Here is a 23,648-nt window from a genome sequence, read left to right as displayed (position 1 = left end):
ATCTAATCCTTTCTGTAAAATATAATCATATAAACGTAATATTAAACGGTCGAATATAATTTAGTTATAAAATTTTAAATAATCGATACTAAAATTTCTAACCTAACTGCGCATGCGTTCGATCTGTCAAAATGTGCAATTTTTGTTGTGTTCAATTGGCATAAAAACCTACTATTCCCCAGTGCAATGCACCTTTAAACCGCTTCAAACTGTAATCAGTGTTTTTCTAACATAAGGCAACAAAAATTCACCTGATAAGTAAGTACTTGACTCGTTAAAATCAACAATTTCCACCTCATCAAACTACACCGACGTCAATCCTTTTCTTTATTACCATTTTCGTCACCGCAATATTAATAATAACACAGGAAATTTTTAATTTGCACCCTTGAAAATCAATGCTAAAAAGAATGATTCATTAAATAGTTTCACAAGGGACGCATACACATAAAATTTCATTAAGGACAAAAACAAATCAATAAATTCTGTTTTTCTTTAATGGTTTTGTTGTAGCTAATAATGGAAAGTGAAACGTTGGAACGCGTAATGGAAATTAATTTTAAAAAGTGCAAACCGTTTGTGGAAGATTTAAAAAAAGATCATCTCATGACATCAAGTACAATGTCGGCAAATTCAAGTATTACATCGCCTGGGGATTCCGGGGTACAACTTTTTGATAGCGAAAGTGAACTTACTTCCGTTATGTCTGCCAGTGCCCCATCTATCGATAGTGATGATAACTCAGAAAAAACAGATAAAGGTAAACCAGAGAAGGAGGAAGGTAATAAAATTGAGGACACAAAATCTTATTTTGCCATGACGAAAAGTGATGTTGTAAATCAGAATATTAATAAAAGTAGTAGTAATAGTAATTTATCATCTTCTGTACCAAATAGTTTGATTGAAGAGATTGATAGGCATTTATTAAGGAACTCAATAGCGTTAGATGAAAAATTATGGTTAAATGAGATGTGTAGTAACTCTTACAAAGAATATTATTTGAATCGCAAAAAGAATGAGGAAGATGAGCTTCAAATGGAAGATGTTGTGAAGTGTCGTGGCGTTTCTGATAAAACAGAGGATCTTATGAATATTTCTCTAAACAGTTATGAACTCTTAGATTACACCATTCAAAATAAAATTGCAGCAGATCCTGATAAAGTTGATGATATGCATGTATCTTTATCAGAAGAAGTAAACGAAAATTTAAAAATTTCTTTAAATAATAATCCAAACAATGAGATAAAACCAGACGTTTCCGATTTACCCCCTTTACAAGAAATCACCGTTAATTCCGAACAAGAACAAATTGTGTTTCGTCGCCAACGCAAAAAGAAATTGAAATCGGATACGCCAAAAAAACGCGTTTCCTTTCACGAGGATATATTAAACAGCACGAAAATCGATGATATTCATATTAATCATGGTTTTATAACGATTGAACCCGATATTTCAATGAATTTCTTTCAAAGAGGGTTTCGTCGAAAACCAGACGTTGTTAAGGGTCGTTATAGTTGGGCTGCTGAAGGCGATGCCCCTTATTACGAATCAACAAATGATCGCGAAATTAAATCCGACATTTATACTCATACTTCGCGGTTTTCTTCGACGTCTTCAAGCTCGAACGAAAGCTCGATCGATGAAGAAGATTCATCAGGGAGTGAATCTCAAAATGTTATTAAAAAAGAACCATCTCATAAATTACCAAAAGCGAGTTGTTTAAAAAAGACGAATAAAAAATATATTGATACGAACATCGTTGAGGAAAACAATGGGTTAAAAAAGAAAAAATCTGAAACTAATTTATTGGATGGAAACATATTTGGGAGCTTAAAAAACATTTTAAACTTTTCATCATCAGTTCCTTTAGCGGAGCGTGGTGTCCCTGAAGGGCAAGAAGATGTAACTGTTTATTCTTCTTCAGTTAATGGAGCAATTAAAAGTAGGCGTAACAGCAATAATTACGAAACCACCGAAGCTCCAGCCCCAATCAAAAAAATCGGCAACCTTAACTTAGAATTAGCTAAAACCAACTTAAAATTAACAAAAAGTGAAGGTTTTTACCCAAATTACCCACAAGAGGGTTTACCCTCAAACGTAATTCTTTGCGATAGCAACGTTTATGAACACAAAGGGATCAGTTATTCGTACGAATACGACAACTTTCAAAAATCTTTCGAACAACAAAAACCGAAATCGTCCACTATTTATCAAATGATTCTTAAAGAATTTAACATATTTAAACGCAAAGCCAAAGAAAATTTAATCGAAGATTTCGAACATATTGATCCCCCAACTCCCGTCGCGGAAAAAATTACAACAACCGACGAAATTGAAAAAGAAAAAATCAAAATTACCCCAAATAAGTACGCGTCGTCGACAAAACTTGATTGGTCCGATAACGAAACCGTTTCGGATTTTTCCGAAAATTCAACGAAACATTTAAACTCGCCGAAAAGGAAAATTTCGAAACCTAATCATTATGCGATACAAAATTTTAAATTCGATTTAAGTAACGAGAGAGGCGATGATCTTCAAAGTAAAAGTTTGCCGAATTTAAGACCGTCTTCGTCGAAAAGTTCGCTTATTAATCGGTTCTTAAGGAACGTGACAATTAAGAAAATGATGGATTTGAAGGTGCAGAATAAAATTAAATCGTCCAGGCGTTGTTTGGCCCTTTACATTAAAGGGGTACGCGTTACAAGTGATGTTAATGAAAGTATTGATCAAGAAATTGAAGATGAAATTGTTAAAGGAAGAATTAAAAATAATTGTAATTTATCTGATGGTTTGGTTCTTTCAAAAGTTGGGAGAGAAATTTTAAGGGATCAATCAGAAATGTTACTTAAGGTAAAAATTTATTATTAAGCTTCTAGTACACGCAATTACACAGTTATGAGTCTGCAGACATTTCTGCTTTAATCCCTTTGTTGTCCAAAACCTTTTGTTTATTTCTTCTCCCCATCTCCTCACATAACTTCCCTCTATTTACTCTGTCAAACACCGCACACTGGTCTGAATCCCGATTCTAGGTGGGCAAAAGTAAAAAAAGACAATAATAATAACAATATTTCTTTGTGCATCCAAAGTTAAAGCTAATTTATTGTAAAACTTTGGCGCAGTAAAAACTTAGAGAGTCTGCAAAATTTAGGTTTTAGCTTATGATTGTTATGGGTTCTGTAGCTGTGTATATCTCTGTGAGCAGTATATTTATCTACATTGTTGTGCAAGTACAACAGACACTCTAATATAAATAGCGGGGAAAATGTTAGTATTTTCTGATCTATAAAGAATTCACGGCACTTGTCTCGATACTTCAGACCACATATGACACGAATGGCACGTCGCTGCAGTCGAAAAACCATAGACCAACCCGAGCAGTTCCCCCAGGCGGACAGAGAATATGATAATAGCGATTGACACAGTGCAAAGTAAGCAGTTCTCGACACATTGCCACCCAAAACGCGCAACACAAAAATGTTGCTGCAAAGTATAGTTACATGCTGCCCACCCATCAGATTTGGCTGAACGCCTCTCAGTGTAAAGACAGCTTCAGCTGTTTTGTTGGAATTCAGATTTAGGCCGTTGCACGCAAACCACTCCTTAGCCTCAGACCGCGACGCCCGATTTACTGTAACAGCATCAATGAGGATTTTATGTCTGCTGATTAAAGTAGTGTCGTCAGCATAGAATATGATTGAAGACTTAGATATTAAAGCAGGCAAGTCATTTATGTAAATGAGGAAAAGCAGAGGCCCCAACACTAATGCTTGTGGAAGTCCAATAGAAATGCACTCTGATGTAGAATAGCTATCATTACAACAGACTATTTGTCTTCTGCCACCAAAGTACGATTGAATCATCTTTATACTACCATATAATAACCAGAAGTGACATTGGCCGAATTTAGCGCCATATTATAGCGAGTTGCCAAGATGTGCTGGTATTGGTGGTAAAGATTTGGCGGGATACTGCCGTTGTATTCTGCGCCTTTGGTAACTCGCGATAAGATGGCGGATTTTAAAACGAGGTGCCGCCAACATTAACCGAATCGACGTCAGTGTCATTTCTGGTTATTCTTTGATACAACTGTCACCATAGTTATATCTACTCAGCTTCTTTATTAATAAATTATGGTTCACATAATCAAAGGCCTTGCTGAGGTCGTAGAACGAACGTAGTCTCATAACAGTCTATTGCCTGTTGTACAAAATCCTTAATCGCGTCTCCCGTGCTACGATTAAGGTAAGATCACACTACTCAAATATAGGAGAGTGTGATTTTGCTTCGTGGAAATTGAAAAATTCTTTATATTTTAACGCGCAACTTTTTTTCATTAGATGATATTGACTTCAAATCTTGAGAATTTCTGTGTTATGATGTAATTAATAATATATTCAAAGTAGGAGGGCCATAATGAACCATAAATTAAGATATAACAAAAACTCCTCAATTAAAACTGATAACAGTTTTTCATTTTCTCTTGATTTTTTTATAAAACTTGGTATTGGTGGGATCTTTTGGGGTGCTGATTACAAATCTGGGGTCAGAATTATTAACTTTTCAAATATCAAGATGGCGGATACAATATAGAGAACTAAAATTGCAAGAATAAAGATAATTTACGCAAAGCTTGATATCTCGGAAGATTTTGAGGTCTTTAATGGCTGGTACAGGAAGCCTTCCAGCGCACACTGTGGACAAAGTAGTTCAAGGAAGCGAGAACGTGCCCCGTCGATTTTTTAAGCATGCAGATTAAGCTGCTGCAGCTACAGGAGTTGATAAGCGATTAATATCTAGATTTGAAACTATTCTTCAAGTATTTATAAAACAACTTCCTCAAATTATTCACTATAACAATGACAAGAAAAAAGAACACATTTACCTATGATAGTGCCAAACTGTTTGTGGAGCTATATGGCTGATACAGGATGGCCCCCAGCCAACATAAAGTCCTTTTACATGGCTCTTTAGCCATCAAACGTGCCCTTGTTCCTAAAGGCAGCTTTTAAAAGACAGGAGGCAGGAGGCAAAGAATAAAGACATGAGGCGATTTAGAGCCCACCACACTAGAAAGTCCTTATATAGACTTAGAAGACTTATGTTAGCGTTCTTTTATGTGTGGTGCGGTTTTTGTACGATAGATGGCGTGGGGAGGTTCTTGTGGTGTGTATATTTAAAAACTGGCACATATGTAGTCATAAGGTTTAGAGTAGAGTAGTTTAAAAAACCGTTGGATTAAGTGTAACCGTTGGATAATAAAGAGTTGTTTAGCCATTCAGAGGAGTGTGTTTAAATAGTTAACATATCAGAAGTGGGATAGGGATAAGTTCTACTGTGAAGTGACCAAAAGTCTGGACCTACTGTGAAGTGAAGTGCACAAAAGTCTGGACCTACTGTGAAGTTAAGTGCACAAAAGTCTGGATCTACTGTGAAGTGCCCAAAAGTCTGGACCACCTACTGTGAAGTGAAGTGCCCAAACGTCTGGATCTACCGTGAAGTGATTTTCGCTGGACAGATTCCACGTCCAAGATTATTCTGGACTTATGAGTGATCCACATAGTGAGTTGCCGTCAAACAACACCGAACCGAATAAAGCAGAAACAGGGGGCTTTTGTTTCAATTTAAACAAAGCAGGAACTTCGACCATGGCGGAAAGTTCAACTGGAATAGACGGCGGAAATATGCAGAACGTGTTGATCGCACTGACCGAATGTTTGCGAGAAATGCGAGCCGAGACTAATACCAGAAAAGCCGAACTTGCAAGTAGTAAACCAGAGCAATTCCAAATAATGCCTGACTTAAATAAAACCATTTCAACGTTCGATGGAGATGTTGATTTGTTGTGCGCCGCAGAATGGATAAGAGGTATCGAAAATAGTGCTTCGATGTATAAGTGGCCGGAATGTATTAAAATCGAAACGGCGAGAAACCATCTCGTAGGACCTGCACGCGATTGGTATAACGCACGAAGCGGCGATATCCGAAATTGGGATGACTTCAGGGTAAAATTTGAGAAAACGTTCATCGAACCTACTAGTACGGGAGAAAAATGGGACCGTATGCGAAAACGAATTCAAAAACAAAACGAGTCCGTGATGTCGTATTATCATGATAAATATAAATTATGCAGAGCATTACAATTAAACAATAACGAGATAAAAGAGGAGATCTTACGAGGTCTTTATTCGAGAGTGATTGCCGGTAATTTATGCGTTAAGTCTTACGGCGATTTAGATGAATTGTACCAGGATATCGTAAATAGTGAACGATTAATTGAAAAGAGAAAGGAAGTTCACGAAAAAAGAGAATCAACCACAGGAAATAAAAATACAAAATCACAAGGTACAATGTTGCGGAAAAGCGTAGGGGAAAACGAAGGTGAGCAAGATCAACGTAGAAACAAGTCAGAAGGTATAAAATGTTTCCGATGTGGAGGGTTGGGACATATGGCATCACAATGTCTAAAACGAGAAGCAGTATGCTTTTTGTGCAACAAACCAGGGCATCAACGTAAAGATTGCAGATGGAGAAAAGAAGATAGTGATAGAAGGGATGTTCGTGTAATAGAAGATACAACAACGACATACAATAGCGGTATTGAAAAGTACTTTAAGCGAATCCTATTGAACGAGAAAAAGTATGTGGCCTTAGTCGATCCAGGGAGCGCCGTTTGTACAATTCAAGCTCACTTGGTTGATGAGAAAAATCGGCAGAAAACAAATATTGAGCTTACGGGATTCGGAGAGGGAAAACCAGTAAAGTGCAGCGAGAAGATAATCGCACGGGTAATGGTGGACGAAGTGTTCGTAAATAACGTGGACATTTTTGTGGTTCCAGAGAACGCTCAATCCGTGCCGGTGATAATTGGTCGATCTTTTACGGAAGCTCCGGAGTTAGCTTACGCTCGAATTAAAGACAGTCTCGTGTTTGGTTGGGATGATTCGTTGCCGTTTAGTGAAATCAGCGAACTTGATCGATCGCGACGCGAATGTGTGGTGGCTGCTGAGGACGTTATTGTGTCTAACAATTCAATGCAGCTAATCAAAGCAAAGGTAGCGAACATTGATGTACTTGTACCAATGAAAAACAAAAGTGAGAATCCGAAACAATTTATGAAGGACGACGTGGTTGGGATTGTGCGTGATATAAACACTATTTCGGAACAAATACCGTCGAAGGAACCCATAACAGTGGATATGCTCCGGGTAGACAGTGAAACAAAGGACGAAGTGATTGACAAATTGGTGGATTTGTGCAACGAATATCGTGACTGTTTTGCGTTGAATGTGTCGGAACTAGGATGCACAAATGCGATTACTGTGGATATTGACGATTCGGGGGTGCCGGTAAGATCGAAACCATATCGCGCAAACATTGACGAGAGGAAAACTATCGCAGATATTGTAAATGAATGGAAAATAAATGGAATCGTGACGGAGACCGATTCTCCTTACGCGAGTCCGGTCTTATTAGTTAAAAAGAAAACGGGTGAACCGCGTCTAGTGGTGGATTATCGGAGGTTGAACCAACAGACGATAAAGAAAAACTTTCCGATAGCCAGTTTGGACGAACATTTAGAAAATTTACAGAATGCCAAATTATTTACGACGTTGGATCTGGCACAGGGCTATCTGCAACTACCCCTTAGTGAAGCAGCAAAACCGAAAACTGCGTTTATCACACCGGATTGTACTGGTCAGTTCGAACGAATGATATTTGGTTTGACGAACGGACCGTACGAGTTTTCCCGATTGATGAATAAAGTGTTGGGACCGCTGCGAAATCGAGTGGCGATGTCGTACTTAGACGACATAATCATACCTGCGTACGATTGGGAACAGATGTTTGAGAGATTGAAATTAGTGTTTGATAAACTTCGGGGAGCGGGGTTAACGTTGAAAATATCGAAATGTGAATTTGGTAGGAAAAGAGTGGAGTATTTGGGATTCATCCTGTCCAGTGAGGGATTACGACCTAGTGAAAACAAAGTAAAGGCGGTAAAGGAATTTCCTCGTCCCATCAGTGTACACGATGTCCGTAGGTTTCTGGGGCTTACGTCGTTCTTCCGTCGTTTTGTGAACAATTATTCAGTGAGAGCAAGACCGCTGAGTGATTTGACAAAGAAAAGTACTGTTTTTCAGTGGAATGATGAACAGGAGAAGTCATTTTGTGATTTGAAACAGGCGTTAATTAGTGAACCAGTCCTAAAGCTGTACAGAGTAAATGCAAATCGAACAGAATTACACACCGACGCCAGTGCACTTGGTCTGGCTGGAGTTCTTCTTCAAGAGCAAGAGGACGGAAAGCTACATCCGATCTATTACGTAAGCCGTAAGACCTCTGAAGTGGAGCAAAAATACCATTCTACTAAATTGGAGTTAATGGCGGTGGTGGTTTGCGTGGATAGATTGCGTAATCTATTGATTGGTATTCCTTTTACGGTGTTTACCGATTGCCAAGCGATTGTATACCTTAACGTGAAAAAGAGTCAAGATCCACAAATTGCCCGTTGGTTTGGGTTGCTTCAGGAGTACGACCTTGAGCTCAAATATCGACCTGGTGAAAGAATGTCGCATGTGGACGCACTCTCAAGGGCGCCGGTTGAAAAAGCATCAGAAACACTGATAGATATTTATGATAGACTGGACGTACTTAATGTTTTGAGTCGAGAAGATTATGTTTTATTGATACAATACAGTGATCCGAAACTGAAAAGAATAATTGAACTTCTTAAAAAGCCTAAACGTATACGACAAGAAGAAGAAGAAGTAAAATTGTATGAGATTGATAACTCTAGATTAGTACGAAACGTGAAGGTGGGAAAAATAGAGAGAAAACTCTACGTTGTACCGAAAAGTGTCCGGAAAAGTATTGTGGTACAACACCATGATGGACAAGGACATTTCGGAGTGGATAGAACGATGGCGAGCATTCAAAAGTATTATTGGTTTGGAGGCATGAGATCATACGTGAAACGTCATATTCGAGCTTGTGTTGAATGTTTGTTATCAAAGATTCCAAGTGGGAAGAAACCGGGAGAACTACATCCAATACCTGTATCTCAGCGTCCGTTTGGACGCATTCACATTGATCACCTAGGACCATTAATTCGTAGCAAGAAGGGAAATGTACACATACTGGTGGTCGTGGACGCGTTGACTAAGTTTGTTAAGTTGTATGCGGTTCGTGATACAAAGACTGTTTCGACAATTCGTGTATTGAAAAAGTTCATTGATCAATTCGGGATTCCAGATCAAATTATCTGTGACCGGGGAACAAGTTTTACATCGGACAATTTTCGGAAATTCATGACGGAGTGTGGTATTAAACAAACGCTAAATTCGTCTCAATGGCCAAGTGCGAACGGTCAAGTGGAACGAGTAAACCGAACATTAATTCCGTGTTTAATGACTGAAAAAGAAGAAGAGGACCGATGGGATACGAATCTAATTCAAATAGAGCAGAATTTAAATCTTGCGGTAAACAAAACCACTGGTAAGACGCCGTACGAAGTACTTTACGGGTATTTGCCAAAATTTGGATCCGCTAAATTAAAAACATTAGCTAAAGACGCGCAGAACGAGTGGATACCATCTGAAACTGTACAACGTGAAGTGCGCGATGTGATCGAAAAAGAACAAATTCGATATAAAGAACGATATGACCGAAAAAGATATTCAGGTTTAAAATTTAACGTTGGTGACATAGTATTTATGAAGCGTGTCGCGAAGCCGGGAGATGGCGAACCGACAAAGCTACAAGATAAGTACCGAGGGCCGTTAGAAGTGATCGCCGTACTGCCAAGCGACACATATCGAGTGGCAACCTTGGACGTAGAAGACCAGCGAAAGTTTGCCACAACTGCCCATGTATCGCAATTAAAAATATACCAAAATCATGAGGAGTCGGATGATGAAACCGAGGAAGAATCACCCTCAGATGAGAGTGAGAAGGAGCAAGACGATCCGCCTTGTCGCAGTGCTTCAAAGATAGAAATCGGAGAGGAATCTACAACTCGACGAATACGAAGAAAACCCACATATTTAAATGATTATGAAGTATAACATCGCGCGGGTGCGCGATTAACATCAGGGTGGCCGAGTGTTAGCGTTCTTTTATGTGTGGTGCGGTTTTTGTACGATAGATGGCGTGGGGAGGTTCTTGTGGTGTGTATATTTAAAAACTGGCACATATGTAGTCATAAGGTTTAGAGTAGAGTAGTTTAAAAAACCGTTGGATTAAGTGTAACCGTTGGATAATAAAGAGTTGTTTAGCCATTCAGAGGAGTGTGTTTAAATAGTTAACACTTAGTTCACATGATTTTAATATCATCAGATCCTGTTGTTACAGGCCTTAGAACGTTACAGAGTGTCCCATTGAAGGAGCTTAGTCCTGAGGCAAGGGAACTGATCACGGATTCAATGGAAGAGGATATAGTTGATGAGCAGCATAGCGAAGCGGAAGATGATTCGGATTATGCATTAAAAAAAATAGTTCTTCCTTTTACTAGAAACTAAATTGGCATTTATTTTATCTTTCCATTTTATTTTATACTAATTTTCCCCTAAAAAATATGTGAAAACCTCAAAATCCAGTCAAAATTCTGTTCTGAGAACTAAAACGCTTACTTTTTTCTTCATATATTTTTTTAAAGATATTCTAGCCATTGTGAACCCCATAAAATAATTTTGTCCAGCTAGAATCGGGATTCAGCCACTTTTAAATCCATAAATTTATTATTAATAAATATATACATAAATATGTAGTAAAATTTTAAACAAATTTTAATTAACAAACATTTTTTTAAGGTTTTTCCTGTTGCAAGTGCATATACAACATTTGGAGAATCAAAACCGGTTCTTTTAATTCTTACAAACACCACACTTTACATAAGCAGCTCAAAACCCACAAATTCCTTACTTTGCAATCACTTTGTTCTACCATACACTGAATTAAATACGATTTTAATTGGTCCAAACGCGCAAACAATTCATCTTTCAAATTACGATAATGATATGCAATGTATTATAACGACTGGATGTGGGAATTTGACTGGTGAAATTATCGGGCAAATGGAAATGGCGATGCGTCGTGATAAAAATAAACCGAATCTGGCTGCTGTTAAACAATTAACCATGCGGGATATGGTTAATTTACGCCAGTCGATTTGTAAGCAAACTTCGGTTGATAAGGATGAAGAATATTTTTATTATAGTATCATAAAATTGCAAGAATATAATATGGAAACGAATGATACACCAATGGGGCCGAATAAAGAGGGACCGTTAATGTTTAAGATTTCGGAGAATGAATCTCGGTGGGAAACAGCGTATTTTATTTTAAAGTATTAATTTGATAAAAATATACTTTGGTGTTATTAAGTTTTATTAATTTTAAGAGCGGGTGTTCTGTATATGTTATCATCTCCTTCGCATAGAGTTCCAATGAGGGTGTTACCATTAATTAACGGTGCTTGTCAAGGTGCTAGAAGGATTCATAATTATCCCAGACCACATACTTTCCAATTAAATATTGGGGGGACTACTTTACATTTAGCCGCACCAGACGAATATGTTGCAAGTGATTGGTTACAAGCTTTAGTACATGCTGCAAGTGGGGTAAAACACAAAAAAGAATTAAATTCTAATTATTAATTAATTTTTTTATTACTTATTATGTTTTTACAGACTTATACCGCAAAAGAACGTCATTTAGCCCAATCATGTTCCCTATTACTCACCAGCGAACATATTTTGGCAGTAAGAGAAGCATTTCCATGTAACATAAGTTCGGCAATTTCAAAAGGAATGCATGAACCGATTAAAGGTGCTCAAGCGCTTTCTTGTGCGGCTATTTCTGATATAACAGCATTTAGATTGCCTTCGGCTGAACAGAGTTGGTGCATTCTAGTAAGTATTTTTTTGCGATGTATTTAATTACCTTTTTTATTAATTTATTTAATTTTTATAGGAATTTTCATGTAGAGAAGTACATGAATGTGGTGGGGATTGGATATTATATTTTTCTAGTAATTCTGAGTTGGAAAATTTTATTTCAACGCTAGAAATGTTGTGGGCGTATCATAATGAATCTGGGGATAGTTTTCCATTAAGTACGATTCCCGAAACAGATTCGATAAGTAGAAGGTGTGTGGATACATATAATGCTATAAAAGTAGCTTATCTCCAAGTGTTTTAAACGCAAAGCTTTTTTTTAATCTTAATTTTTCTTTTTAATTCATTATTTAAGATCTTTTTTATGAGATTTATTTGAGATATAATGATGGTACATATTTGAAAAGAAGTCTAGTCCAAGTATTTATATAATTATTATGTATTTGTAAACATATTTCTAAACGTATTTGTATACATATTTAACTGTATTTATGAGAGTGACAGAGATAACTCAAAAACCATTGTGATAGAGGATATAAACTATTTAGATTTCCATATGTTGTGTAAAATTAAAAAAAAAAAATATGATTTAATGATGAAATACGCTTTTTTTAATCGGGTTTTTATGATTATTTTGAAGTGATTAATTTTAATTAATTTTAAAGCTCAAATTTGTTATTGTAAATTATTTTGTTTAAATGTACCAGATAGAAATTCCTGCATTAACTTTAGATGAAACAAACAATAATTGTAAAATTAGTATGTTACCATTTAACAATAACTAATGATATTTAATAACTATAATAATGATCATGACAAAAATTTAACTTGAATACCGGTAGTAATTAATTAATAAGAAGCATGTGTATTTATTTAATCTAACTAAAAGTTAAAAAAATGTAATGATATAACGATTATAAACTTAAACATTAACGATTAAAATGAAGGGGAATGTATTTATAAGATGTAGTCCAATTTTAAAGGAATTGTAGCTAAATTAATTTTAATTTTCGCGTGTTAGCTAATTTTTTGGTGTGTTTACCGTTTAATTTATTTATTAATTATGATACATACCGAATTTTAAAGCAATTTTATCCCGTTTATTGTGCAATTTAATTTGTTTAAGCACAATATTAATACGTATTTGTGATATTTTGAATCAATGATTAATTAATTTAACGCAATTAATTAATTAAATAGAAAGGGATTTTGAGGATATTTTTATTTAGATCTCAATAATTTTTTTGTCAGTCTCTAAATTATTAATTTATTAATCTCTTTTATTCATATATTATCAGTTTTCTCATGTTGATGATTGTATTGAGAGATATAAGTAATTCAGTGTTGAGTATTCACTTGAAAGAAAATCCAGGATTAATTATTGAAAGATAATAACAATATTTGTAATTGTCTAATGCTGATTTCATAATTTAAAATAATTTGACAACATAGCTAAGTTTGATAAAAGTGAAACAAATAAGATTATAAATTACTGAATGAAACTTTCAAGATTACAACAATAGAATTCTTGTAACAAGATACAATATCATACCAATGGATGGGTTCAAGACACTAACTTGAGGAAATTTTGCAAGCAGGGGATTGAAGATGAAAGAATAAATACAAATAAAAAACATCATCATAACTAATTTACATTAATCCATACAGCCAAAGGATTTAAGACAGATCTAAAGCATTGAGGGCATTGTAGACTAATACTTTGACAGTTAAGTGGGTCTGCAGAATGGGCAAAATTAGTTTAACATCCTATTTAATACCAACAGTTGTATTCTTGATTGTCTTGGTTAGTTTAATCACAAGATGGTAGTAACATACCTAAGGGCCAGCTGTTGGTCAGGGAAAACGCGTAAAACAACTGTATCAATAGCAACAATCCCCTAATATCAGGAGATGATAAAAGTGATTCTCAAGGAGCTCTAATAGTAAAATTCTTATGTTCCATTTTAGGCCACGGCTATAATATGGAACTCAGGCATTACAAAGTGCATGGCTTAACCGCCTTGATTCATCAATAAGTATTAAATTAAATTTAATATGTATTTTTGAATTCGTTTTTAAATCCTGGATGTTATAACAACAATTAATATTAAATAATTTGGAATAAAAGTTTATAACATAGCAATTTTTCTACGTCTTTAATCGAAAGCTGTTTATTTGGAAGGAAACGTATTAATGTTGGCATTAAAACTATAATTTTATAATTATAAAGATCAAACATTACTTGAGCTGTAATCAAAAAAGTTTTCAAATACACTTATCAATAACAGCCTTAAGTACTTAACAGCCATGCTTTCCATTGTTAATTCTCAATTTTTTAAGGCATAATCTTATCCAACAGCAGTTGTATGGCTGGTGTAAGATGATAAAGCCAACGTTATAACATTCAAGAGAATGTGGGTTTCATGGTTGTCCATGATCAATAGAATTGGCGACTCAACTGCGGGTTTATCATGTTTAATGAAGTGTTACAATGTTTGCCCAAAAGTTATTTGGATGATGAAGCGCATCCGAGAGTTGCAGGAGATGCATTTTTAGCAATATCTTATTTAAGAAAAGCGACGCTTTCGATATAAGACGTAGAAAAAAAAATATAACTTATCAAAGCTAATTAGTTAAGTTAGAATAATCTGTTCAAGCTTTATTTTTGTGCTAACCTTAAGATAGAAAACGATTGTGATTTTTTTACAACTCTATTTTCCTAAATAAAAAATGCTTTTTGTTCTGTACGCGTTCGTTATTATAAACAAAATGATATTGAATCAATTTCATATAAAAAAACAACACAGGTGCTTTTTATTGTTGCATATCCATGGTATAACTGCTGTATTTTGTTGAAAATAATAAAAAATATATCAAAAATATTTCTTTTTATTATATTTATTCCATTAAGATATTTTTAACATCTATATAAATTAATTTTTCTTATAAATTCCTTTTTTTATTGAACATTCTGTATATTTTTAATCAACAAAACATTTTTTGAATAAACAATTATTTTACAATTATAGTTACTTATCTATAATAAAAAAAACGGGTTATATACTATAAGAAATTTATTTATTTAGTGTGAAACTAATTTTCTTTTAAAATAACGTGTTATAATTTTTTGACAAAAGATTTGACTCACTCTGTATATAAAACCAACAAAGCTTTTTTAAAAAATAAGATGGTAAAGCAGGTTACATTATTATCGATAGTGCAGACGCCACGCCATTTTGTTAGAAACCCAACATGGATTTTTAACTAGACATTAAGTGCGCGTGTTCAACCAGGTGTAGAAAAAGGGATAAAAACGATGCCCTTCATGCGTTTTTTCAATTAACAGTGTTCGGCTAAAATCTATTTAAAACTATGCGAAAGTCCTAATATGCTCGCGACACCCACCGGACGCGATGGTGTTTTGTGCGTGAATTGTTTGCTGCGGTGCCGGCATTTCTTTAGCTGTTCGTTCCGTTCAATAAAAATCCTACAACCGGGGCCCTGGAGCCCCATTTCGATTTAAAACGTTGAACAGAAACCGCTCCCCAAGATGATGTACACGGTAAGTCGAGTTACGGGTGTTAGGTTACGTTTTAAAAATAGAAATGTGGTTTCTTCGCGCTCGATGATCTGTCAGAACGAAAGATTAAAAAAAAGCTTTTAAATTAATTATTTATTACATTATCAATGCACTTTAATGATTTCTATTACTTTTTTAGGGAACTACTACAGAGCAAGATAATCGCTTTAGCGATAAAGAGAAGAAATTACTTAAGCAAATGAAGTTTAGTGATTGTCTTAGTCAGAGGGTAAAAATTTTTCTTATCTTACATATTTTTTATATTACTATTGAAGCTACTTATAGCTCCGAATATTTTTATATTGTGGTACTTTTGGCAATATACCATGTCCAATAAGATCTTTAGCTTTGGATATTTTATTCAAAACTATTAATAAATAAACTCATGCGCAAATTATTAATTTATTGTTTTTTTTTAATATTAATTAGGTTGATATGTCCAAAATTAAACTGGATGTAATAAAACCATGGATTCAAGAGAAGATTACAGAAATTTTAAAGATTGATGATGATGTTGTTGTTGATTTTGTTTATAATCAACTTGATGAGAAGGTAAACTATTAAACCTTGTTTTCTACAACAAAATCATTATTATTAATTTATTTTCTTTCTTTACAGTATCCTGACCCCAAAAAGATTCAAATTAATCTAACAGGCTTTCTTCATGGCAAAAATGCCAGAGAATTTATGGCTGAACTTTGGGCTTTACTCATTTCAGCACAAGAAAATCCAACAGGAATTCCTGATTGTCTCCTTGAACTTCGTAAAGAAGAAATTACCAAGAAAAGAGTATGTTTTAGTGGTGTGAAGTTAGCCATAGTTATTATTGCATTTATATTATCATTAACTATAATAAGTGAATTAGGTTAAATCTAAGACATAGGGCAACATATAATATTATGAATTTTAGAGATAAAGTATTTTGTTTTCAATGTAGCATTTTATCATGCTAATTTTGGTAATGTTTATATATAGATTATGAGTACAGTAATACCCCAGACTTACTAAAGAGTTAAATCCAGAGTAGGCATAGGCATCAGTGGACCAAATAGCCACATTAAATTGTTCCACAGATCGGACATAACCATTTTTCAAGCAGAAGTTCTTGCTATACACTTCTGCACTGCTTTGAACCTACAAAAGGCACAGAAAGGTGCATCCATAAACATTTTCACAGACAGTTGGGCCTCCTTAAAGGCAATTGAGTACCAGCAACCTCAGAGAACTCGCCAGAGGCAATGATGTTACTCTATGGTGGGTTTCAGGTTACAGCAAGAGGGGCCATAAGATACCAAATTTTCGGTAAAGCTCTTTTGACACCTACCAACATAAAGGAACAAGACCTTGGAGCAATATTAAGGTTCATTAAGGACCTACATTTGCCCTAAACTTTTGAAAGGCTAGAGTTATAATAGATCTTATAGGTCGCTATAGGTGGGACTGAGAAATAACCATGTAAGTCGAATTCGCGTAAGTCAGGGTCCAATTTTGCATATAAATACATACAAGTTATGTTCAATTGGGACCAGAGACTAAAGAAAACAATAATTTAGAAGAAAAATGTTTAATAAACTGTTAGATAATACATACAATAAATTATATTATTATATACATATTGCAAAAAAGTAAACGGAAGTTATTTTGATGTAAAAGGCTTCAAAAGATCTATTAATGTTGTCTGACGAGATGAATTTTTTTTCTTCTTACGCAAAATCTCGTAGCACGTTAATAAATTTTTTATTCCCCATTTTGTAGTAGAAATATGCATCTCGTTGGAGTCCATTTTTTCTAAAATTTGTAAACCTTTTTCAATTGAACTGAGGCCTTCTGTCAAGTTTGCAACCGTCTTTTGATCTTCTGCTTTTCTTCTTGCTCACGCATTTCTACAAGCTTATCAATTGTCAGCTCCTGATTGTCTGAATCCAGCAGTTTTTGAACGTCATCACCATCCACCTCTAAATTTAATTGTCTGGCAAGATCGACCATTTGTTCAATCATATTACCAATTTGATCAGGATCTGGCGATCAAATTGATTCTTCCTGAGTTGTAGTGGTGAAAAAAAATGGACACAATTTTTTCTCTGCGTCTCTTGTGTAGTAAGCTTTAAATGTTTTAATCCCTGGTCCATCAGTTGAAGCAAGCAGGTTGTATTTGGTGACAAAAACACAACTTTCACACGTGGGTCGAAATTAATTAGAGTTACAGGCGACTGACTCGATTATTAACATCACTTTAAATGGGATTTCTTTTAATTGGCAATAACGTTCGACTTCAGGTATAAAGTGATGACCAAACCAGTCTGCAAAAAGAGAAGCTTTAGCATTCCACTTTCAAATCACGGGCAACCCAGTTTTAGATTTATTTTTTAAAGCTCTTAGATTTGGTGAGCGATAAGCTAAAAGAGGTTTTAATTTATAGTCACCAGCTGATTTCGCGCCAACCAACACTGTCAATTGATCTTTGGCGATTTTAAAACCTGGAAAAGTTTTCTCTTCACGCGCTATAAATGTACTTTTAGGCATTTTTTTCCAGATTACACCAGTTTCATTTACGTTGAATATGATTTGGTTGGTATAGCCATCTTCTTCTATCATTACCTTGAGAATCTCTGGATAAAGAGACGCAACCCTAAATGCCTATCCATATCTATCTATTATATATGTAGAGGTTGGTTAGATAAGTTAAACTGTATCTTATTTAATTTATTTCTTTAATTAATTGATAGAATTGATTTGGTAGTAATGAACCTTAAAGATTTTAAATTTTTAGTATAAACCTGTAATGTAATGCCTAACTTAACACCAGTTATATTTAATTCTTGTTCATAATTGTAACTGGTTTAAAAACAATTCCAAAATTGTTGATTAATCCTAAATATTATTTAAATTTTCGCCCATATAGCAAGAATTAGAAGAATCTTCTAAAGAACGTGAAAAAGAAAAAGCAAAACCAGAAAAGGACAAAAAATACCGAGAACGTGAACGATCCCGTTCGCGTCGTTCAAGATCAAGATCTCGCCGTTCGAGGTCCAGATCTAGACAACGGAGGAAGTCTCCAGAAAATAAAACGTCCAGGGATAGCGATCGATCCAAAGAACGCAAGGACAAACGTTCGCGAAGCCGATCCGTCTCCAAATTGAACGACTACAATAACAAGGACAACGGGAACGTTAGTCCAAGTGAAAAACGGGATCGAAACGGCGAAAATAGCGACAAAGAACGCGATGGACCACATAAAAGAAATGCAATCACTCACAAGTAAGATATTTTAACACAATTTTTATTGAAACATTACGTATCTATTTTAATTAGGGATCCCCCTCAACAAGTATCGAAACTTCAAGCGAAGCTGATGTCAATGGCCGGAAACGACACCTTAAAATCGAAATCAGCATCCCATTCGAAGTCGAGATCTCGTTCGAGGAGCAAGAGCGGTTCACTCAGCAAGTCGAGGTCGAGATCAAGAGGATCTAGATCTTCAAGCAACTCGAGGAAGTCGGCGTCTAAGGAGCGGAAGTCGCGGTCGGTGTCCAAAGGGGTCGGAGGAGGCGCAGCCGAAAAACAACGGCGTTCTCGTTCCAGCTCGGGATCGAAGGCGAATTTCGAAATTCACAAGAAAGAAGACAGCGTTCAGAAGAAGCGCCACTACCGGACGAACAAAGAAAGTTCCGACAGCGAAGCCGAAGTGGACAAACGACGCGGGAAACGGTCACCCTCAAAAAGTCCGAAACGGGATGCCAGAAAAAGTCGGGATCGGCGGGATAGCTCGAGGAGGAGACGAAGTCTTTCAAAAAGGAGGAGTAATAGTCGTAAAAGAAGTTTATCTCGAAGGTAAAAAGCAAATTTGATTTATTCGTTTCTTTAGAGTGGGTAAATTACGGAAGAAAAAGGGTTAAGAACATTTTTTATTTAACTTTTTTAGACATTTCTTTTTAAAGAAATTAATTGTTTTTTATATTAATTTTTTTATGATAACAGCACGTTTCAACGTATTTTAGGAGGAGTGTGTCTCGTTCAAAAAGAAGCCCGAGTCGCCGACGTCGCAGCCCCTCAAGATCTCGCAGAAGCCCCTCAAGAGGCCGCTACAGCCCTTCAAGGCGAAGGAGAAGCTACAGCCGCAGAAGGAGCTTGAGCAGAAGAAGAGGACGTCGCAGTCGAAGCAGAAGAAGTCCAAGTAGAAGACGAAGAAGCGTTAGCAGAAGAAGAAGTCGAGACCGGTAACAATAAATTTAATTAAAACAAAAATTTTATTAACATTAAAATAATTAATTAACATCCGCTTTAAAATCTTAATTTGAATTGATCATTTAATTAATTAATTAATCATAATTAATTACATTATACATATTTTCGATTTAGCGTTCGGAGCTTCTATGTGCCGCTCCGAGCGATTGGTGTCGTGTTCGATTTGGGCTTGAAGCTCCGACTCCTATCTTCCCGTACCCCCAATAGCAACACCAAAATATGTCAAAAAATGTGGTGTTTCGCATATCCAATCATGAGAGTGAGTAAATTTAATAAATTTTCATTATTTTTCAAAATGAAAAATGAGGATTTGCAAATGAGGAGCCCATTTTTGAGTTTAAAGATGGGGATAGGAGGGGATAACGAGAGTTGTTAGGTGGAGAAGCTATGTCTGTGCAAATGGCACTAGAACGAATTGTTTTAGGAACATGTTGGTGTTAGCATAGATTTTTGGGAATCGTTCAAATTCTCAAGCGCACAAAAATGGCTGAGGCTGTCCAAGAAACACTACTACCTAAATTCAGTCACATGGCTTGGTCTCCAGCCTTTGTTGTCTATGTTTTGGTTGCTGATGACTTCTCAAAATGTATCATTTCGACTTTTCAAATGTTACCTGTCTTGGTTTAACATCAATCTCTCAAGATTTCTTGAAATAATTGGAGAACAACATGATTGAGTTCTACCCCATTTATTATATTTAACTTGTTTTAACAGTTTTGCATTAAAACTAGTCTCTCTGATAATATGATTACTTATACATTACATTAAAACTATCATTTTGATTCCAACCCATTCAAATATTTAATTTTTCTGAAAATCAAATTTGTTTGTTTAGTCTTCGCCGTTCAAGATCAAGAGATAATCGTCAAACTTATAGAAGACCACCGTCCAGAGATAGAAGAAGATCAAGAAGCCGAGATAAACGTTCAAGGTCAAGAAGACGATCACCAAGAGACAGTCGAGGCAGCGCAAGAAAACGATCTCCACCACCAAGAGGACGCTCAAGACCAAGAAAACCGAGTATAAGTCCACGAAGGCAACAAAGTGAACGTCGCGACCCACCAAAACCAGAACAATCTCGTGAAGAACGAGTTCCACCACGAAAGGAAGAGAAGAAAGAGCCTATAATTGAACCAGCCCCACCATCAAGGAAGCTTCCTGAAACTAGGAAAAATGAAGAGATAGAACAAAGAAAAGTTGATAGAACTAAAACCGATAGAAATACAGCTCGCGTTGAAGTTGAAACTAATAAACGGAAGTCGGATCATGTAAATGAATCGAAAAAGGATAAGAAAAAATCGAAATCGAGAAGTAGCAGCCCTAAGATGCATCAAATTCCACCTCATGCACCTCCCAGGTATTCAAGGAGTTTATCAAGAACACCATCACCGTTCATAAAGGCAAACGAATTCCCGCCAAATAAAAAAGAAGGTAATAAAGAGGATGTTAAAAAAATAAAAAAAGATATTAATAAAGAAAAAGAAGTTAAAGTGAGCAAAAAAAGACCGAAAAGTGAATCAGAAACAAATTCATCAAGTTCGGAAAGTGAAGAAGAAGTAAAAAGTAAAGATTCGAGAAAAAAATTACGGACAAAGAAACGTCCGAGAAAACGTTCGCCGAGTTCAAGTGATAGTGATCGGGAATATTCAAAGAAAAAGGATGATAAAAAAGAATCGAAACGATCTAAACGCGATAGTAGTGAAGAAAAACCAAGAAAGAAACGTCACGCAAGTTCCGATTCGGGAACCGATAAAAAGTATAAACGTAAACAAAGATCTTCAAGTACTGAAGAAGAAAAAACTAAAAAATCCCGCCGAGTTGAAAATTCGAGTGATAGTGATGAACCGAAAAAATCGAAAAAACATCGAGACACGTCTAGTGATTCGGAAGTTGAGAAAATTGAAAAGCGCGATAAAGATAAAAAGAAACATAAAAAAGAGACTAGTTCCGATTCGGACGATGATACGGCGAGAAAAAAGAAAAGAAAGAAGTCGAAAGCAAAGACTGAAAGCGAAAGCGATAATGAAATCGATTCGAAAAAGAGGAAGAAAGATAAGAAGCATAAGAAAAAGAAAAAGCATTCGAAGAAACACAAGAAGCATAAGAAGAAGAAAGTTGAAAGTGACGACTCGGATAATAGCGATCCCGAGATACTTAATGAGGATGAAAAAAAGTTGCGCGAAAAAGCGCTTAAGTCCATGAAGAGGCATGATTCTAGTGACAAATCTGAATGAAATTGACACAAATAGAAATAAAAAAGATAATATGGACTTAGTTAACAAAAAAAAACAAAGATATTGATTAATTTAAAAATTAATTTTTTTCGTTCTGAATTATGATTTTTTTGTTCAAATTGATTTAATAGAGGATAATCTTTAGAAAATATGGTGTGAATTGTGTATTATATTGTTTTCCTTTTTTCTTTGTCATTCATTCCGTATGAATATAATAAAGTTATTTCAATGTGGTCAAACAAATTTTATTATCTGCAAGACAAATGAATTTAGACAAACAAAAAAGAGTAATCTTCTGGATTTTATATACATACAATTGATAGCAATTATCGCGATTGAATTATTAATAAAGGAATAAATAAAATTTCAACGTTATATTTTATTTTAAACATTGTATCAGAAACCTAAGTTTAACATTAAAATGTTAATATAAATTTAAGTCTCCATTTTTAATGTTTTGTAGTCTAATCCAAGAGCGATAGAATCTAAGACGATTACTACATCCTGGGAATAGGTGTATAGGTCGATGGCCCGTTTGTGACGTCACATATTGGTAGGCAACTACTATTACACTCTATAAATTAGCAAGTCTTGGACATGATATCTCAAAAACTACTCGACCAATATTCCTAAAATTTGTTACAAATATAAATAGTGAGGTTGTTTTCTATGTGAACCTAAAAAATTATATAAATTATATTAAAAGGCAATTTTTATAGAATATAAGACGACTGCTACATCTTGGGAATGAGTGCATAGCTTGATGGCCCGTTTGTGACGTCACGCATGGGTAGGCAACTACTATTACACTCTATAAATAATTAAGTCTTAGACATGATATCTCAAAAACTACTCGACCAATATTCTTGAAATTTTTTGCAGCTATAAATAGTGAGGTTGTTTTCTATTTGAACCTAAAAAATTATATTAATTATTTTAAAAAAGTGTTTTGTTGTTGAATAATGCATCAAAATTTTCTTAAAAACATTGTATTATTTGTAATTATTAATATTCTTAAAATTCTTAGGTTCACATAGAAAATATGAATGTTAGGAACAATTTAAATGTATTCCCAAGTAATTCTAACCTTTGTAACGAATCTCGGATTGTCCAAAGCGAAGCAATTCGCGCCATAACCTTCCCTAAGACGATTGCTATTTGCTGGTCATTTTGAAAGGGTTGGGTTCCAAGGAATAAGATGTTGAGTTTTAAGATATATTTATTCTAAATATATTATTATATGTATATTTTATTAATGATGTATACACTATTTTAGTATTTAGTTATAAAAATAAGCTGTTATATTTAGTTCTCAGCTGCATTGTCTGAAAATATAGAGAATTCATAAATTTGGAACTGATTTGAAGTTTAGATTTATTTCTAAGATAATCATTTTAGAGTCTCTGTTGCAAAAGTTTGTATGGTGCTAAGGCATTACGGATCTCACGTTGAGCCTTTCATCTTTGTTGTGTTATAGGATCCTTTTCTATCAACATATTTGTGTCTCTCCCATTTCTAAACATTTTTAACTGTTTTGAAAAGTAACATAGTTGGAAAAATGTTTTCGTTATTTTCATAACTGTCACTGCATTCATGATTGTGACTCAAGGTAGCTCTTCAATATCTGACAGTTGAATCATCTTCCGGTAACGACCGCCCTAAAGTTACTGGTAGCCTGGATGAAATTCTGCA

General features: G+C 35.1%; 2 protein-coding genes across 2 annotated transcripts; both read left to right on the top strand.

The window, feature by feature from the left end:
* The first annotated feature begins 59 nt into the window (after positions 1–59).
* LOC111427864 (pruning defect 1) lies at positions 60–14,777 on the top strand. The gene is made up of 6 exons (XM_023063209.2): positions 60–258; positions 514–2,850; positions 10,812–11,347; positions 11,402–11,621; positions 11,691–11,912; positions 11,974–14,777. The coding sequence occupies exons 2-6, from the start codon at positions 520–522 to the stop codon at positions 12,199–12,201; spliced, it is 3,537 nt and encodes a 1,178-aa protein (XP_022918977.2). The 5' UTR covers positions 60–258; positions 514–519; the 3' UTR covers positions 12,202–14,777.
* Positions 14,778–15,089: 312 nt separating this feature from the next.
* Positions 15,090–22,107, top strand: LOC111427667 (Serine-arginine repetitive matrix 1). The gene is made up of 8 exons (XM_023062891.2): positions 15,090–15,459; positions 15,617–15,706; positions 15,907–16,029; positions 16,096–16,266; positions 18,380–18,735; positions 18,790–19,308; positions 19,476–19,694; positions 20,558–22,107. The coding sequence occupies exons 1-8, from the start codon at positions 15,448–15,450 to the stop codon at positions 21,954–21,956; spliced, it is 2,889 nt and encodes a 962-aa protein (XP_022918659.2). The 5' UTR covers positions 15,090–15,447; the 3' UTR covers positions 21,957–22,107.
* The last annotated feature ends 1,541 nt before the right edge of the window (positions 22,108–23,648 follow it).

Source organism: Onthophagus taurus, chromosome 6 (assembly GCF_036711975.1).
Source record: "Onthophagus taurus isolate NC chromosome 6, IU_Otau_3.0, whole genome shotgun sequence".
Taxonomy (NCBI): domain Eukaryota; kingdom Metazoa; phylum Arthropoda; class Insecta; order Coleoptera; family Scarabaeidae; genus Onthophagus; species Onthophagus taurus.
Note: the sequence above shows the minus strand (reverse complement) of the source record. Positions and strands in the feature narration are given on the sequence as shown.

Coding starts and splice junctions, on each gene's coding strand:
- LOC111427864 (XM_023063209.2), top strand. CDS start 520: ATGGAAAGTGAAACGTTGGAACGCGTAATGGAAATTAATTTTAAAAAG. Junction 11,348..11,401: donor ACAGCGTATTTTATTTTAAA/GTATTAATTTGA, acceptor ATTAATTTTAAG/AGCGGGTGTTCTGTATATGT. Junction 11,913..11,973: donor AACAGAGTTGGTGCATTCTA/GTAAGTATTTTT, acceptor TAATTTTTATAG/GAATTTTCATGTAGAGAAGT.
- LOC111427667 (XM_023062891.2), top strand. Junction 18,736..18,789: donor AGAAATGCAATCACTCACAA/GTAAGATATTTT, acceptor TATTTTAATTAG/GGATCCCCCTCAACAAGTAT. Junction 19,309..19,475: donor AAAAGAAGTTTATCTCGAAG/GTAAAAAGCAAA, acceptor AACGTATTTTAG/GAGGAGTGTGTCTCGTTCAA.